This window comes from Pundamilia nyererei, unplaced genomic scaffold, assembly GCF_000239375.1.
Source record: "Pundamilia nyererei isolate P.nyererei 1_Seehausen unplaced genomic scaffold, PunNye1.0 scaffold00007, whole genome shotgun sequence".
Lineage (NCBI taxonomy): Eukaryota > Metazoa > Chordata > Actinopteri > Cichliformes > Cichlidae > Pundamilia > Pundamilia nyererei.
The window spans coordinates 4,381,283-4,397,958 of NW_005187408.1; the positions used below are offsets into that span (position 1 = coordinate 4,381,283).

Sequence of the window (16,676 nt, forward strand, 5' to 3'; positions counted from 1 at the left end):
GTTATAAAGATTATATCAAGGCACCACTGTGAGTTAATTATGCCATGCCCTGAAATTTTTCCACAGATCTGCGAGAAACCACATCCTCTTTCCAAAGAGCACACAATGTGCTAGAATGCGCGGGGCATTAATTCACATGCCATGTTTTACAGGATGGGAGTTTTGAAGTGATTAGTCTTCTTACACATCCTTTTTACAGGAATCAGCCGTTGTGAAATGAGGCTGGAGATCTGAGTAGTTTGCAACCACATCCCGAGGGACAGGCTCGAGAGCTGGCATTGCTCGGCGTACCTTACCGCAAAACTCAGTGGGGTTCGAGTGAAGGGATCAGACTGTCAGACTGAAGGCTGTGTCCGTGGTGCGCCTGTCTCTGGAGCTGACGTTGTCTGTGTTACTCTGAGACAGCCACAGTTTAACTAACAAGTGCCCAGGCAAACACAAGAGGCAGCGCGGTAAAAGGTCACGTCTCTGTGCAGAACCTCCATGTACGTAAGAGACGCAAAGTTAAACGCTGGGGAAAAGATGGGGGAAAGACTGGATTAAACCAGGACTTCATTATTACACGTTAGGTTTAGAGTTAATCTCTATGCACCACTGGAGGTCCTTGCACAGAGAACAGGCTGCATCTGGCCCAACTTTTCAAAGGTTGTCATGCATGGCACACAAAAAGTACGCAAAGTACGGCTATGAATATAATAGATGTTATCCTTCATTTCTGTGGACTCATATTTGGTGGAATTTTTAGGACTGTTTAAGTATCATAAGAGTTTAATGACTCACTACGAGGATGTGTGTACTCTCCTTTTTTCTTTTTTGTTTAAGGATTGATTTGGAAGGAGTAAAACTAAAATTCTTTCCTGGAGTTTATAAGAACTCGTTCAACCTGATGATGGGGACAATGAGGCGTGTTGTATTACAAAATTCTCCCAAGCGCCTCATCCGTTGAGGCCAAGTTGTTTTTGTTTCTTTTCATTTTGGCTTATTTCTGGGGAAATTTTTGAACAAAACTGCCTCGAGCTTTAGGGGGTAAAAACTCCTCTTTCAGTGCTTTTCCCTCCTCCCAGGTTGAAATTCAGAAAGCGCTAAATAAAAATAGCAGAACAAGGTGTGTTACACTGGGGTAGAAAATAGAACAAGTGCACCAAATCAATATAACAGCATTCCACGGATACCCTTCAGAACTTGCGTATCTTTAAAAAAAAACCCACACAAAATCTTTCACCAGTGCATTTAATAAACACTATCCTAACATAGGTGTGCTGCCTTGACAGTGTGAATATGCCACAGGCCTAGAAAAAGTCTACCGACAACAAAATGCATCTGTTTGCTGGACTCCATGTAGAATTTCAGTAGCATGCTATAGAGCAAACAAAAATAAATGGCATATTTCATACTCTCAAGTCATATTTTCACATTTTTATCGTACAGTTACAGTACAATGTGTATGAAATATCTGTGAAAAAGTATACAATCTTTTTCTTTCCTATCTATGAATTATAAAAATAATTGTCTGTGTATTCACATATTCAAAATGTCCAGCGGTTTGCATAATAGTTTGATTGGATCAATGTCTCTGGTCTCCGTCACTATAGGCCTGTGAAAAATGAAAGACAAAAACATCAGTCTCCTAGAAACCAAAATCAGACACATTTAACCGCTAATAAGAATAATAACTGGGGCAATTACTTTGAAACAGCCGTTTAATATTTGAGCATGTCATGGACAAACATGAGGTGGAAAATTAGACTTAGTGTTGCCCACTGGAGGTTCCAGTGACCATATTTCACAATATGGAAGAGTTGTGGGAGAGCGGTGAGCTTTGAGTTTGGTTGCTGTGGCAATGCTCTGGTCTCTCTGATAGCCAAGCAGCAGCAGCAGCCTGTTCTCAGATCTGCCTCCAGACTGGCACACTGACACTGGGAGCTGTGGGCACCTCCGGAGCCACAAGAAGGAGAACCGCAGACAACCTCAAACCAGACAGACTTTCTCCTTCTCCCAAATGTTGACGCTGTGACTTGACGCTGTCTGCTGCGTGTAAACTCACAACCCAAGTGACTTAATGGAATTGGGCAACAGCGTCTCCACACACAGGCAGCCTCCGCCAATCGCATTTGAGAGCCGCTGTGCCCTCCATTTAGCCTGTGACTGTAACTGAATGGACCGTAAATGAAGGTGGAGGCTACCAACTCGCCCATTGGTAGTTATTTGGGAAACATAATGTGGCTCTAAACATGAGCTCACTGACAGACGCTGAGGCTCTCTCAGTTTGAAGCAGTTACTTACAGCAGCAGAACTCTTGACATAGTTTGCAGGCGGTGGCAAAATTATGCAACACATTAGAGACTGTCTCTTAAGGTTAAAACATCTACCTGTTCAGATTCTCACCTGAAAACACGGATCTCTTATTGGCGTCTCGTGAACCACCTGTGAAAGAAACGAATAAACGTCACGCAGGACGACGGCTCTTATTTGAAGTTACAGTAATGCAATACAATAAACGTTTATAGGCATTTGTGGCTTTGACAAAAAAAAGTATTAGCATGGTTCGTTGGAAATATCTTTTTATACAATGACTGGATAAAAAAGGCAGACCTTCAGCCCATAGTAGGTGTCACATTAAGCACTAGGCTGGCAGTGAGGTTGGCGTATTAGTGCTGAGCTCATTTAGCACCATTTACTGCACTACACTACACACACATGTAGACTCGGTTTCACAGGCTTGGGTTAAGTAAGTCTAGCCTTGGACTAAAAACCTTTTTCAGCAGAGATCCTCTCTGATTTTTATTCTTTTAGTCTAGGACTAAGCTGAATCCAAGCTTGAACCACTCGGATAGAGTTTCTAAAGTAATCTCTATCCAAAATTACTATATTCTATATTATATTACTATAGTAATCTATATTCAAAATAATACACATGCAAGAAAATCAGAATTTTACTGGTATTGCACAAATTTATATATTGTCAAAGTGCAAGCTGCAACTAAGTTCATGGGCTGACACTACCCTATAACAAAACGTAAGAAAAATATCCATGCTTTTTTCCACCTGTCTAGCTTTATTTCGTTTTCCAATACTTCTCCTGGCTTCTCTGCAAATTTTATGACTTTTCAGTTTTTTTTATGATCATGCAAACTCTCGTAGTCTAAAACTTTAACTATAGCTTTACATTAAACCTGTCAAACTCTAGCCGACAGCTAGTTTTGCTTAGTACAAAGAATGAAAATAAGGGGTAAAACCCTTGCTTACTAATATTTTTCATGTGTCAGATTTTGCACACAAACAGCCAAAATGACAGGACCCAATTTAGCTTTAGCCGTGTTAGCAGACAGAGACTTTAACCTGAAGCCTTTCTGTGTGGAGTTTGCTTCAGTCTGTTAGCTCTGTTCTAAACTGGTGACTTGTCCAGGGTGCACCCTGCATGTTACGCTGTAACAGCTGGGATTAGGTTCTAGGCACCTCGTGATGCTGAACCCGATAGGCAGAAGAAAATGGATGGGTTTTAACCCAAAGTAGCCAGCTGCAGTTTCAGATTTAAGCGCAGCAAGATAGAAAGCATAATGAGCTATACTAAGGAGATGCATGTTGTTTTATATATGTAAATGACGGTCACTGACTATGTCTCCATGTATGTAAACTATTTAGATCCAGCGACATGCACCCCAAAATGAAAAACACATACAATGAGAGCACTTCAATTTGTTTTTATTTGAAAATGATTTGAAGCAATTCCTAAATAAGCAAACATTAGAAGTTTGCTTTACCTCTTGCTTTGTTTATAGGCTGTGATTTTAAAAAATCTTTTTTTCCCCAATCGCATATTTAGCTGTCAGTGCAGCTGCTGTTTAACAGTATTATTTCATAGGTCAAAAAATTCCCAGGAAAAAAAAATTGGATAAAGAGCGCAAAAGTGCTCTCTGAAAACAATTTTAATGCCTTGCACTGACTAATACAATCGCTCACATGCACATACGCAAAGGCACACAAACCAGATTTCAGTGAACAGTCCCAGTGGGTCCTCTCTCACGCCAGAAAGTGCTTTGTCACGTCTTGTGGCTCTTTTTCTCTGTCAGTCTCCCTCTCCCCTGTCTGAGCCACGTCTAATTCAATATGCGGTTCATATCCTTTCTCAGCATTGCCATTACTACTGCCAAGACCCCCAGGGGCTATTAGGAAAATCCATCCATTTATTGTGCAAGATACACATTTGGCAAAACAACGGCCCTCTAGAGGAACTTGTCAGAAGAGTTATATTTCCATGTGACAACCTTTCGCCTGCTTGATCTTTTGTTTGACTGGAATTCTTGTTTCATAGCATCAATGAAAGCGGTCTTTTTAAGTCCCACATGCACTTAATTTTCACTTTGTGTAGCTGATGATTCTTTGTTTGCTGAGAAAACAGGGCTTAGTTATTTTCAGAGCGTTGTCTTTTATCATTTAACTCATTCAGAAATTGGAAGCGTCTTATTTTTGGCTAAGCAGTCACAGGACCTCAGCGTGCCAGTGTTGGTCTGCAGCGCTCTGTACATCCAGCACATTGGTCCACTTCAAGAAGCTTTGACAAATACAACAAAGGATAGCGTGAGATTTGGTTTGAACACTTGATCAGGTTGTAATTGTGGAAACATGTTGGATGGCCAAAAAGGAAAAGATTTCATCGAATTTTGTCTGATTTTTAATGATCCAAGGAGAATTTATCATAATGCTTTAAATATACTGGGCATATTCATGTTTCCCCAGAGGATGAATCTCTCAGTTTGCATGGGATATTTCATGATTTACTCATTTATTTGTTCGTTTCATGCGCTGTTAGGAAATCTTCAGAGAGCATATTCATGCTCTCAGTGACATAAACCCTACTGGTTTTGTCTTGACCGTGTCGCCTTATGTCAGTGCCTGTATTGGAATAAGTATCAGAATGTCTTACTGAGTGGCTCTATAGTATAGCCCAACTTAAAGGTCCCAAATCCATTTGCGGTTACTTCAGGAAGGGCATCAAATCAAAAATGCAGGGCTACCCGCTGTGGTGACCCCTTGGGAATAATTGCGCAGCCAAAAATAAAGTCTTCTACTGATAAGGCTGTTATAACAGTTGAAGCGTTTCAGTCCAGTCCATTTATATTTCTGATACAGCAGACCTGCAGGAATATGTAATGTTTACATGACTGATTTGTCATTTAATGCAGCTACAATAACTTAAAAGTCTCTCAGGACCTAAAACATTTATCCATATGTTAATCAGTCATAAGGCACTGTGATCTTAGCGGATCACAGTGAATTGAAAAGTACTTAGTTTCACTCCGGCGAGCATGTGATTATCAGACCATACCACCACATGCACTCATTTGATTTATGGACCAGAACTTTCAAGGAGGTCTGATTTAATTCTGCCATGTTCAAAGCCAGAGTAACACACTGCACCGCATCCAAGCCAGGCCATTACTTTGACTCGATTTATGACTTTTTAAGCCAAAAAAACAAAAACCCCTACACATCTATGTGTAGGATTTTGATAAAGATATATTTCCTACAGGTGCCAGGAAAGGAAATTGTACATGACAACATCCCACCCTTTCAGAACCTCTCCAGGATTTCACCCAGTGATGAAATATGGAAATTAGCATGAGTCAGCCGTTTTGCTCCGTTGCAGAATTTTACAAGGAATATGTTTCTATTGGCAGTTTAATCCAACAGTTAATCATTGTGGTAAAGTGACTGTGCAGTGATGAAATGAACGTCACGTCTCACAAAGAAAAAAGAAAAAAAAAAGTCAGTGGAAAGGTAAAAACATTAGAGGGCCAGATTTGTAAACGGTGCAAATGAAAGCTTCTAAAAAAAAAAACTCCCAGTAACTGAGATGCACTGTGGATGTTTGGTCTCGCCTGCATGAGGGGAAAAAAGAAAGAAGAAAGGTAGAGCAAGAAAAGTAACTCACTTTTATCCTGTTCTGGAGGGTCCAGGATGTCACTGTCTGTGTCACTAGGAATATGCCAAGGCTGTCTGATGGCCTGTAACTGCTGGTAAAACTCATCCTGAAATGTAAAAACAGATCATAATAGAAGAGAAATAAAAGAGGATGGTAAAATATATACTCTGCAGATAGACGGACAGAACAAAAGAGAAATGGAAAACAAGATTAGGAAAGACAATCTAGGCCAGCCTGTCCGTTTAGCAAATTTGAACTCTTAAACAAACTGAAAATGGAAACAAATCTTCAACCGGCTTATGGTTGTCATTGTATTAATGATTATGTATTCATAATTGTATTCAATATTGAACATTTGGAACCCTAACCCATCAAAAAGTGCAAAAGTCAAGAAATAAAAAATGTACAAAACTAGTTGAATACCAAGAACTGTGTCAGTGCGCCCCAGGGCAGCTGTAGCTACAATGTAGCTTGCCATCACCAGTGTGTGAATGTGTGTGTGAATGTGTGTGTGAATGGGTGAATGACTGAATGTAGTGTGAAGCGCTTTGGGGTCCTTAGGGACTAGTAAAGCGCTATACAAATACAGGCCATTTACCACAATGAGCACACATATACGGTGAAATATATACTTTCTATGCAAGAAGCCACTGCTTATGTCTTCATATTTTGCCTCTAAGGAGCCAGACTTTCCCTCCAGTTTTAAAGAGCCATAGTTGTCGAGCATTCCTGAAAGTCTTTCAAAGTTTTCTTTGGAAATTGGCTGCTTTTTCACTTTCTTCAGTCCAGTCCTTGTACCAAACCATTTTCAGAGGAATGTTTACTCTTGGTTGTTAAGTCACTGACCTATATTAATAGGTCATTGAAGCCCCCTCAAGGGATGAATCAGTGTTGTACCCTTTAGAAGTAACAAAAACAGGGGGGAAAAAAACCAGAAAAGACCTGACACAGGACCCAAAATCTGCTTCTGGCCCATCAGTTGATCCATCTACTGTTCACTAAAGTCTCCTCAGAAATGGTCTCAGTGGAAGAGCGGCTGTTAAGAACCATTCTTAAAGAGGGGAAACAATGGCTCGGGTACTCAAGTTACACAAGATCTGGACTGAAAATCAGTAGCAACAGGTCTTGTGAGTTAAATTTCTCTAACTAGAAATATATGTTAAAAAAACAAAAACGATTTTCAATTTTTTGTAGTTTATTGCACTTTTTTGCAATTTATGTAATTACTATGCACTTAATGCATACATATTATTACAATTTGGGCTATAATGGTTGTATTTATGTATAGCAACTTGAAATGCTCCCAAAAATGGCACTACAACATGTAAAAATATAATATAAGCTCTGGCGGACTTGGGTCTATGGTAGATCTTAAAGGGTTCATGAATAAAATTTGGCATTTTTGGTTCAAATCATCATCTATATGTACGGAGGACTTTAGGAGAGAGATACAACGGTGAACGTTTACATCCTATCTGTGAAACACATTGGAGGCTCTGCAGTGGTTGGTGACTGCGAGGGACCTTGGCAAAGTTGATCCAATTATGAAAGCAGACAATTTTAAACACACCAGCAATGCAGTAAAAGCATACCTAGATGAAAAAACAAACAAAAAAACAAACAGTGAAACCCTAGCAGTCCTGGATTGGCCTCCCCAGAGCCAGAATTTAACATTATTAAAGCAGTGTTGCATCATCAGGGGCGATCGTGGCTCAAGAGTTGGGAGTTCGCCTAGTAATCGGAAGGTTGCCGGTTCGAGCCCCGGCAACCTTCCGATCTGGTTGGACAGTCTCGGTCTCGACAGTCTCGGTCATTGTGTCCTTGGGCAAGACACTTCACCCGTTGCCTACTGGTGGTGGGCAGAGGGCCCGGTGGCGCCAGTGTCCGGCAGCCTCGACTCTGTCAGTGCGCACCAGAGAACAAATTTCTAGAAGCCTAGAGAACTATTCCTGAATACCAATTAAAGAAAACACAAGAAAGCTAGCATTTATATCCGTTGTTTTCTCTTTTAAGAGGTTAAAGATTCTCTCACTCTGGAACCTGGCCTCACTTTAAGGCTTCAGTTCTTCTACCTGGGACCAGGTGGTCTTAATAAAAGCCGACTGGGTGCAGTAGTGTTTTGGATAATGTGACTAGGTGTCAACTGGCATAACTGTCAGATTACACAAAGGCATTGTAAAATTCCTGCCCCACCATTAATAAAACCTTCAAAAAAAGGCTCATATTTAACAGTCCTGCTGTTAAGTAGATCATGAAAGGAATATAAGAAAGAAATCCCAATGAAAGTTCCCCTTTTATGCCAGACTCATTTTTCCACAGTGAAGTGACATCCTACTGTACAGACCTCCACGACTTTCTGCTAAACCCCACACGAAGTGGTGTGTGCCCGCAAAGGATTTGCATGTGTAATATTTTGTGCTCCTGGTGAGCTCGCTCATATTTCTTTCTGAGGAAAGGCTCTCAGCTTCAGTGCCCGGCTTTACTTTTTTGGCTTTCAGCACACAAGTTCACTCTCAAGATGCTAAAACCTTTTCAGACCATGACCCAATTTTTATGACAGTTTTATCCTTGCAATGTGAAATATAACATGTAGAACTACATGTCTCATTAAGTGCTTGCATGACTTGTAAAAAACAAAAGTTTCAGTGTGGGGTCTTACCTCAGACAGATAGGCCCGTAGGCTGGCACCAAGGGTATCTGTGCTGCTTAGCCCTGGAGGGGTGAGCAGCGGTCGGGTAAGTATTGGCTGACTTGTGGGTGTAACAGGGCGGCTCCGCGACCTCCTGAAGGTCACCTCTTTATAAGAGCCGGAGTTAAAGGTGGAGCGTGTCAGCAAACTATTTGGGGTTATGGGCCTGCTGGGTGTTCTGGGGGTTTGAGTCCTGCTCCCAGGGTTGCTAGGAGACTGAGTCCTACCCATGGTGAGGGTCGTGGTCTTGGGGCTAAGCAAGGGGAGGCCCACACCACAAGACTTCCCCGTAAGGCTACCAGCTGGGGACTGGGGCCTGGACACGAGGCTGGGGAGGGGGAGTGTGTCAGGTAGAGTTCTGTGGCGCACTGGGGTGTGGTATAGGCTGCTATGTGGATTATTGGAGCTTCGGGTGGTCATCTTTCCCACTTCTGCCAGCTTTGCCAGGTCCTTCTCAACCTCTGGAGAAAGAAAGGCAATAATCCAAGTCAGTATCCAAACGCTTAAGGAGTAAATTTCCTATTTAAATCCTATGGTATACACACACATTGAAATAAAATTGACTTTATTTAAAGCCACGAAAATGCCCATAATAATTTTTAAGATAACTCTCCCAAATAACTCTGGAAAAGGAACTTTTAACATACCATCAGGCTTACTTTGAGTTTTATTCATCGACTGATTTGACTAATGATTCACAAACTTTACTGTGGGCGAGACTGCTTGGGTTAATCCCTTTTCTCGGCAATGATGACAATATTTATAGACCTTATAAACTGTGGTGAATCCAGCTTCCTCTGTCAGAAAATGTCCCAAGTTGATACAGTAAGTGCAGCATGGCTGTATTTCTTCCCTTCTTCCTGACAAAAACACATTAGGCTGCTGCTCTGGTAGTCTCGAAAACATTTTTGTTTATAAAAAAACGCGACGCTGCCAACTTCTGTGATCAACATCTGGGTCATTTTTTCCATGTTTTCTGCTTTCGTTCCAGATCTTGGCAATCGGGATTCAACAAACTGGGAGTTATCATTTAAGAGGCATGATTTAGAGGAATGACTCACTCGAGGTAGAGGGTACTTCTGGAAAACTGTATGTGTGACGTTAGATAAATAACAAGCAACAATTATTTCACAAACTCAAACTTCCATGTTTTTGAGCAAATTTCAGCTTTCCTGGGTTTTACAAACAACATTTGCAGAAAACATGAAACATGTGCTTCTATTCACTGACAAATATCCATTTAGTATGCAAACAGAAAATGCCTGTAATGCTATCCTAAATTTAGCTTTTGGACATTACTCCGGAAGATTCTGTTTGTTTAAAATCAGACAGTGCTGCACAAAATCCTTTGGGGATCAAATGCATATAATTATTTGACATGCCTGAGTGGATTGCTGTTTATGTGCTTAAGCAGCTCAGCGTGCATAGAAGTAAACCTTCATTTGAGACACAATGCTGAACATATGCTGCTTGTTGTTGGTTTTATGTGTTCACTAACTTGTGTCCTGCGTGATGTTATGTGTGTGTGTCTGTGAACCGTTAAACTTTACAGACGTAATAATTTCTAAATTATAAGAGCAGCGGGTTCTCAGAGTTTTACTGCCTGAATGCCAACACACACTCGGAGGACGCTTCATTAGGTACACATGTTCAGTTTCTTATACTGCAGCTGTTTCATCAGCCAATTGCATAGTAACAATTCAATAGATTGAGGCATGTAGAGATGGTAAAGACACTGAGCATCAGCATTGGAAAGAAAGCTGATTTAAGTGGCTTTGAACCTGGTTTGGCTGTTGGTGCCAGATGTGCTGGTCTAAGTATTTCAGAAACTGAAACTCTCTAGAGTTTACATAGAGTGCCGTGAAAAAAAGAATATATTCAGTGAGCAGCAGTCTCAGTCTAATGTCAGAGGTCAAGAGAGAATGGCCAGACTATTAAAGCTCTTAGGAAGGCAACAGTAACTCAAATAACCCCACATTACAACCAACATATAAAATCTCTCTGAATACACATCAAATTTAGCCTTAAAGTAGTTGGGCTACAGCAGCAGAAGACCACCCATGTCAGCTAAGAGCATGAAACTGAGGCTATATTTCGCATGGACTAGAAATCTGACAAAAAAGATTCGAAAAAGTTTGCCTGGTCAGATGAATCTCAACACATTCTACACATTAGTAACAACTAATGGGCAGAAATTGGCAAATTTTATTAATGGGCCAAAACGCGAAAGCTGAAATGGATGAAGGAGGAAGTGAGACGGGGAGAGGAGAAGGTGGCAGCCTCAGAGGCTAATATTGAAAGACATCTGTGGAGTTGAGAGTAGCTTGGTCACTGCTGAGGACGAAGCAATCAAATTACGGTAAACACTCAACCGTGCGTGCTGTTCAAGGCGGGTCTTGACATCAGCTTTTGGCAGTGGCAACACTGCTGTATGCACTGTAACCATGTGCTAACCTCCACAGCTGGATCTTGACCATAACACCAAAGGATAAATAAGTGAATACCTTTAGACTGCAGTGAAATAAATAATACAAACCTGCAAAGTAAAGTACAGCATATAATGATTTCCCGCTTTAAGTCCTTAATCACCCACACACTATGTCCACCCACACTGATGGCTGATATTATTTTAAAAAGCTGTAAACAGGATGTATTCCGTAGTTCCCATAAAGCTTATATTTTCATCTTGAGGTATTTACCAGTATAATGATAAACACCACATGTTTTTGCTCTAAATACCCCCCCACCACCACACACACCGACACACACAGAAATGGACATTCGACTCCAGCTACCTAACAGTAAAGAGTAGCCTATGAAAGGCAGTTTTATTTTTAAACTGACTTTGTTAAACACAGGAATACTTTAACATATCTCAGTGACACTGATATAAAGAGACATGCCATCAAAATTCATATACTATGAACCTTGAGTTTGAACCCGAACGCAAGTAACAACAACAGGGAAAAGAGGGTAGAAAATGAGACAGAGGGGGACAGAAAGAAAACAAGAAGAAATAGAAACAGATCTATTAAAGTCTTTGATCCAAAAGCAGTTGCATGTGGTGAGCGAGTACAAGGCCCTAGCACGCTATACGACCATTCAGAACTCATGAAATCTTTATTGGATCCTTCCACTGAAAATAAACAAGTGCGCTAAAGACATGTCATTTGTCAGCAGGCTTACAAGTATACAATATACTGTTTGCTTGACGAAATTAAAACGCTACCCTTTAGTCCTTGGATTGATAACGTACAAATAATGTGAAAGAAATGCACATTCCTCACACGGTGTGAATGGAAGTAAAATTAAAAGTTGGCAACGCGGTCTTGGAAAAATTCTTGGGATTATTTACTTTTACTCTGACGAGATATCCCTGGCTCTAAATGGGGGAAATTTTCTTTTACAAAAGCCTTTGTCACTGATGAATTGAGCAGTTTGCGATGTTTTGTACAACGGATGAGGAGGTTATAGGTATTATATAAACACAGCTTTCAGACTCAGGCCCCTCCCTGGCCTCAAACAAGCGAGAGTGAGGGAGCAAATGTGGTCAAGCAAGCTAAGGACTGAAAGGCAAAGCGGTGAATCAGGAAGATGAAGGATTGTTTCCTGATTGTTTCAGGGTGGTTTTGTTCAAATAAAAACAGTCACACCTCTGCACCAGCTCAAGAGAAAGGGCCAAACGCCGATGGAGTGCATGTTTCATGACTGGAGGGCAATGAAACCGCTGCCGCCAAAAAAATGCCCCAAACACAGCAAGTTCCGAAGAAAATACAGACAGAGGAAAGGGTGTCTGCATATAAATACACATCTGCACACTTCAAGGTAATAACTGAGCGGGATTATCTTTGCACGAATCGACAAAATTATGTATACTTATACACTTGAAGTGTGCTAATACATTAACTACTTAGGCATTACAGACATTTTTATACATAGACCCTCATTTTCAGAGGCCCAAAACTAAATTTAGGCAAATAAATGATCTGAACTTGATTTCGTGTTGAGCTTACATTTTTGAACTAGTTATTCGCACAAACTCTCAATATGGGGCCCAAAGAGATGTTGATGCAAGTAAAGGAGGTCAGTATTAGGCTGATAAACCTTAAATATTAAAACTTTAGAAGTGGACATATCAGCAATCAGGCTCTACTAAAATACCAGGTAGAAGATGACTAAAACGGCTAAAGACATATAGCCAAGTCAAAAACACTCTTGAGGAAGTAGGTGTATCATTTAAATTTCAAGTCTTTAAGCAAGAGATGCTTTCATTAATGTAAATACAGAGGGTTTACAGTAAGGTGCAGACCACTGGTCACAATCAAGAACAGAAAAACATCGAAAAGAGCCTGGACAGTTTTAGGGGGGAAAAAATGCCTCCAAACTGAGATTAACTTGCACTACAATGATGGGAAGAGAAAAGTGTGGCAAAGGAGAGAAACAGCTCATGACCTGAAGCATACCACATCATCCGTCAAACATGGTGGAGCCAGTATTGTAGCATGGTCATGTATGGCTGCCAGCAGAACCGAGCCACTTGTGTTTATTGATGATGTGACTGCTGATAGAAGTAGCAGGATGAATTGTTAAGTGTATGGGGCTACGCTCTCTGCTGCGATTCAGCCAAATTCTGCAAAAGTCATTGAAGAGCGATTCACAGTGCAAATGGATAATGGCCTGAATCGTACTACAAAAGCAGCCCAAGAGTTTCTTAAGACAAGGAAATTGGATATTCTTCAACAGCCAAGTCACTGACCTGATCTCAACCCAACAGAGCATAGCTTTTCAGCTATTAAATACAAAACTGAAGGCAGAGGGACCCACAAGCAAGCAGCAACCATAACGTAACTGTAAACCGTAAAAATGATGCTAGTTTGTCCAATTGCCTTTGAACCTCTTAAAATGGGTGACTGTGTAATTTCTAAACGATTAATCCAATGCTTTTGTTAAATCTGTTGAATTAGAGTAAAACGGAAAGTCTGCAATTCAATCATATATTGATTGTTTGAATTAAAATACCCCGTGGTGGTGTACAGACGCAACATTACAAACAAAAACTGTCCAAAACTGTCCAAAAACCTCTGTCTCTGCAATATTTCCAAAATGTACTCTTGCGCAATTGTGTGAAGAAAAAAAAAAAAGACTCCCAGATTTTAAACCCTATGGGAATGTCCCCAAGAGGGTTATGGACCCCCAATCAATCCTCTACCTAATCACACGAGCCAAAGTGTGACAACCAGTGTGCGTCACAATCAGTCACTGTGAAACCTGGCCCCACCCTATGTGATTTACTGAGGTCAAATGGCCCAGGATGTGAGTGGGCGTTAAGGCTTCTGGGAAGGGATCTCAAAACTGGATTATAGATGGGAGACAGTCGGTGTTGTAAGCCGTCGTCCTCTGTTCAAAGATGGTTGTTCACAATCGACATCATTACTTCTTTTCTGTGCAATATGTGAACACAGGCATCTTCGAAATAGGGGGTCTATGACCCTCTTGGGGGACACCCCCATAGGGCTTAAAATCTTGGACTCTCCAAAAGTTGTCTTCAAGAAACTTAAAGAAGTCCAGACGCTTTTCTTTCCAAGCTACTTAGACTACGATGACCTGGCTGACTGAGAATCTCAGTGAGCACTAACTGGATACATACACTACTCAAATAAATTAAAGGAACACTTTTTAATAAGAGTATAGCATCAAGTCACTTAAACTTGTGGGATATTGATCTGGTCGGTCAAGTAGCAGAGGGGGTTAATAATCAGTTATGGCTTATTGGCCTCCCAGGAACATTTTTAGGCATGCATACAAGCATGTAGAGGCCATACAGACCACTGACTGCCGTTTTGAGTTGCTGAAATGAAATATTAGCAAAACAGACTTGCCTGCCACATCATATTTTCATTTTGTGTTTCTTTTGGTGTTTTTGAATCATTGAATTCAGCCCCTCTGCGTGTTGATACTTTTCATTTCCATAAAATGATGTGGGATCCTTTCGTTCCTAACACATTACCCAGTGTACCCATATCAGTGTAGACATCCAGCATGACTTTTCCCCATTGAGATTTGATGTGCTTTCAACGTGTTCCTTTAACTTTTTGAGCAGTGTGCATAAGAAAATGTCACAAAATAAAAACACAAACTGGGGAAACAATAGAAGCTCAACAGTGAGGCTCTGGCTCATAACATGGAAGAGATTTAACAGCTAATAAAGGCTTTAAAGACTTGGATTAGCTTGTTTAACAGCTTCTACGAAAGGCCTGCTGGGAATCATCAGGCTGACTAGTCAGTATAAAACTAGAAATCAATAACATCTGAAAATTTGGTACATTTTTAACACAAACTTTATCTTTTTTTTTTCTTTTTTGGGGTGTATTTACTGTCATTTACAGATGAGCTTAGAAGGTCATTCCAGCTGTGACCACTGCTGTTTGACAGAAACGAATTCACTCAGTGTGACCAGCATGTGTTTAATATATCTGGTATGCAAAGAAATCTTTACACACTGTGACGCTGTTAAACAGACTGGGAGGACATGCATATACAAACAAGTGTGTGACACATGACGCTAAATGGCAAGTCTCTCCCTGGCTTCTATTCCACACTTTCATCTGATTCATACTTGATCTTCCTGACAACAAAAGCAGTCTCTGAGTCACCCAGACGTCACATATATCAAAGCTCAGCCTTGGACTACATTAAGAATAATCATTTCCAAATTGCCACACAAATTCCATTTCGTCAGACAAATAACACTCCAACAGAGTCAGCCTTCAATCGGCTCATATTGACTCAGCAGCGGGAGTGAGAGTTATTAACTGAACCTGTCAAAACTGAAGCTCAATAGGATTCCTGGCATGTGGAAAACATTTTAATTAGTTTTTCTATTTACTCTCCATAAAGCCCAGGAGGAGCAGAGAGAGATAAGAATATACATATCTTACTAAACTAAGCACACAAAATGCTATATAATTCATTCCCGTGTTATAGATTCATTTGTTCCTGTGATTTAAATAATTCAAAGCCAAAAGATACATCTTGTCCTCACGTTTTGGTTGTGTGCGTGAGTTATATAAGTGTCCCAAAAGAGCAGAACACCCTGTGCAAATAGATTATAATTTCCCTGATCAATAGCTTATAAGAAAAACGTTTAAACCAAAACAGAGAATAAGATAAACAATTGAATTTTGCCAGAACAATCTCTCCCCTGAGCTGGATGAATACCATCAGTCTTTTTTTGCTGAAGGTGAGTTGAGTGCATACAGAGAGTCTACACCGAGATGAAAAAATATTCAGTAACTTCAGTCCACATCCACATGTCTGGATGGTTTTACTACAGGGCTTTTAAGTAGGGGATTTGGGGGTTTTAATTTTACTGGAAGTAATTTTTCTCATTAGGACGAATGCTCATATTCTCCACTCTTACACCATCATTGTGGACATGGATGCGGATATAGACAGCTGCAAATATCATGGGTAGATGCTATTAACTAACTGTTAAGCAGTTAACTGTTCACATATGCATTATATACATTTGAAAGAGATTGATCCAAAGTCAAGGTAATTTCTTTCCAAGAGTTATTGTGCATTTCTTTAAAGACAAAGTAAACAGATGCAGCGGTAACGGACGCCTTCACATGCTATTCTCAGATTCAGATTTCTCTTTGGATTTGTGGTTCATACGCAGTCGATGCCCTTGGTCCACAGTCACAGTGTGGATTTCATTAAAAAACTAGCAAACTGCAATGAGCTTCATGTTCAATTCAATTCAATTCAATTCAATTTTATTTATATAGCGCCAAATCACAACATAAGTCGCCTCAAGGCGCTTCATAACAGACCACCCTTGTGGAAAGTGCTCTTATATAAAGTAGTGTATAATCAGCCAATTATTATTGTTCTTGGTGACACTACCTCATGTAAGAGTGACCATCCCCGTGCACTCATTTCATCACTGACCACTGAGAGAAGGTGAATTGTTTCATGAAACTGCATATGGAAAAGGGTCGCTGCTTGAATTTTAACACTTTGCATATAAGTTACCGATCTTTGACGTTTGTATTTTACTAT

The 16,676-nt window shown here is 40.4% G+C and overlaps 1 protein-coding gene across 1 annotated transcript in view; it reads right to left on the minus strand.

The window, feature by feature from the left end:
* Positions 1-1,220: 1,220 nt before the first annotated feature.
* Positions 1,221-16,676, minus strand: part of cunh8orf34 (chromosome unknown C8orf34 homolog) — a 70,530-nt gene continuing 55,074 nt past the window's right edge. Inside the window, exons 12-15 of the mRNA XM_005722588.1 lie at positions 8,583-9,073; positions 5,933-6,029; positions 2,386-2,424; positions 1,221-1,594 (exon numbers count right to left, since the gene is read on the minus strand). Coding sequence (XP_005722645.1) covers positions 1,587-1,594; positions 2,386-2,424; positions 5,933-6,029; positions 8,583-9,073 — 635 coding nt within the window. The 3' untranslated portion in view covers positions 1,221-1,586. The remainder of the gene's footprint in view (positions 1,595-2,385; positions 2,425-5,932; positions 6,030-8,582; positions 9,074-16,676) is intronic.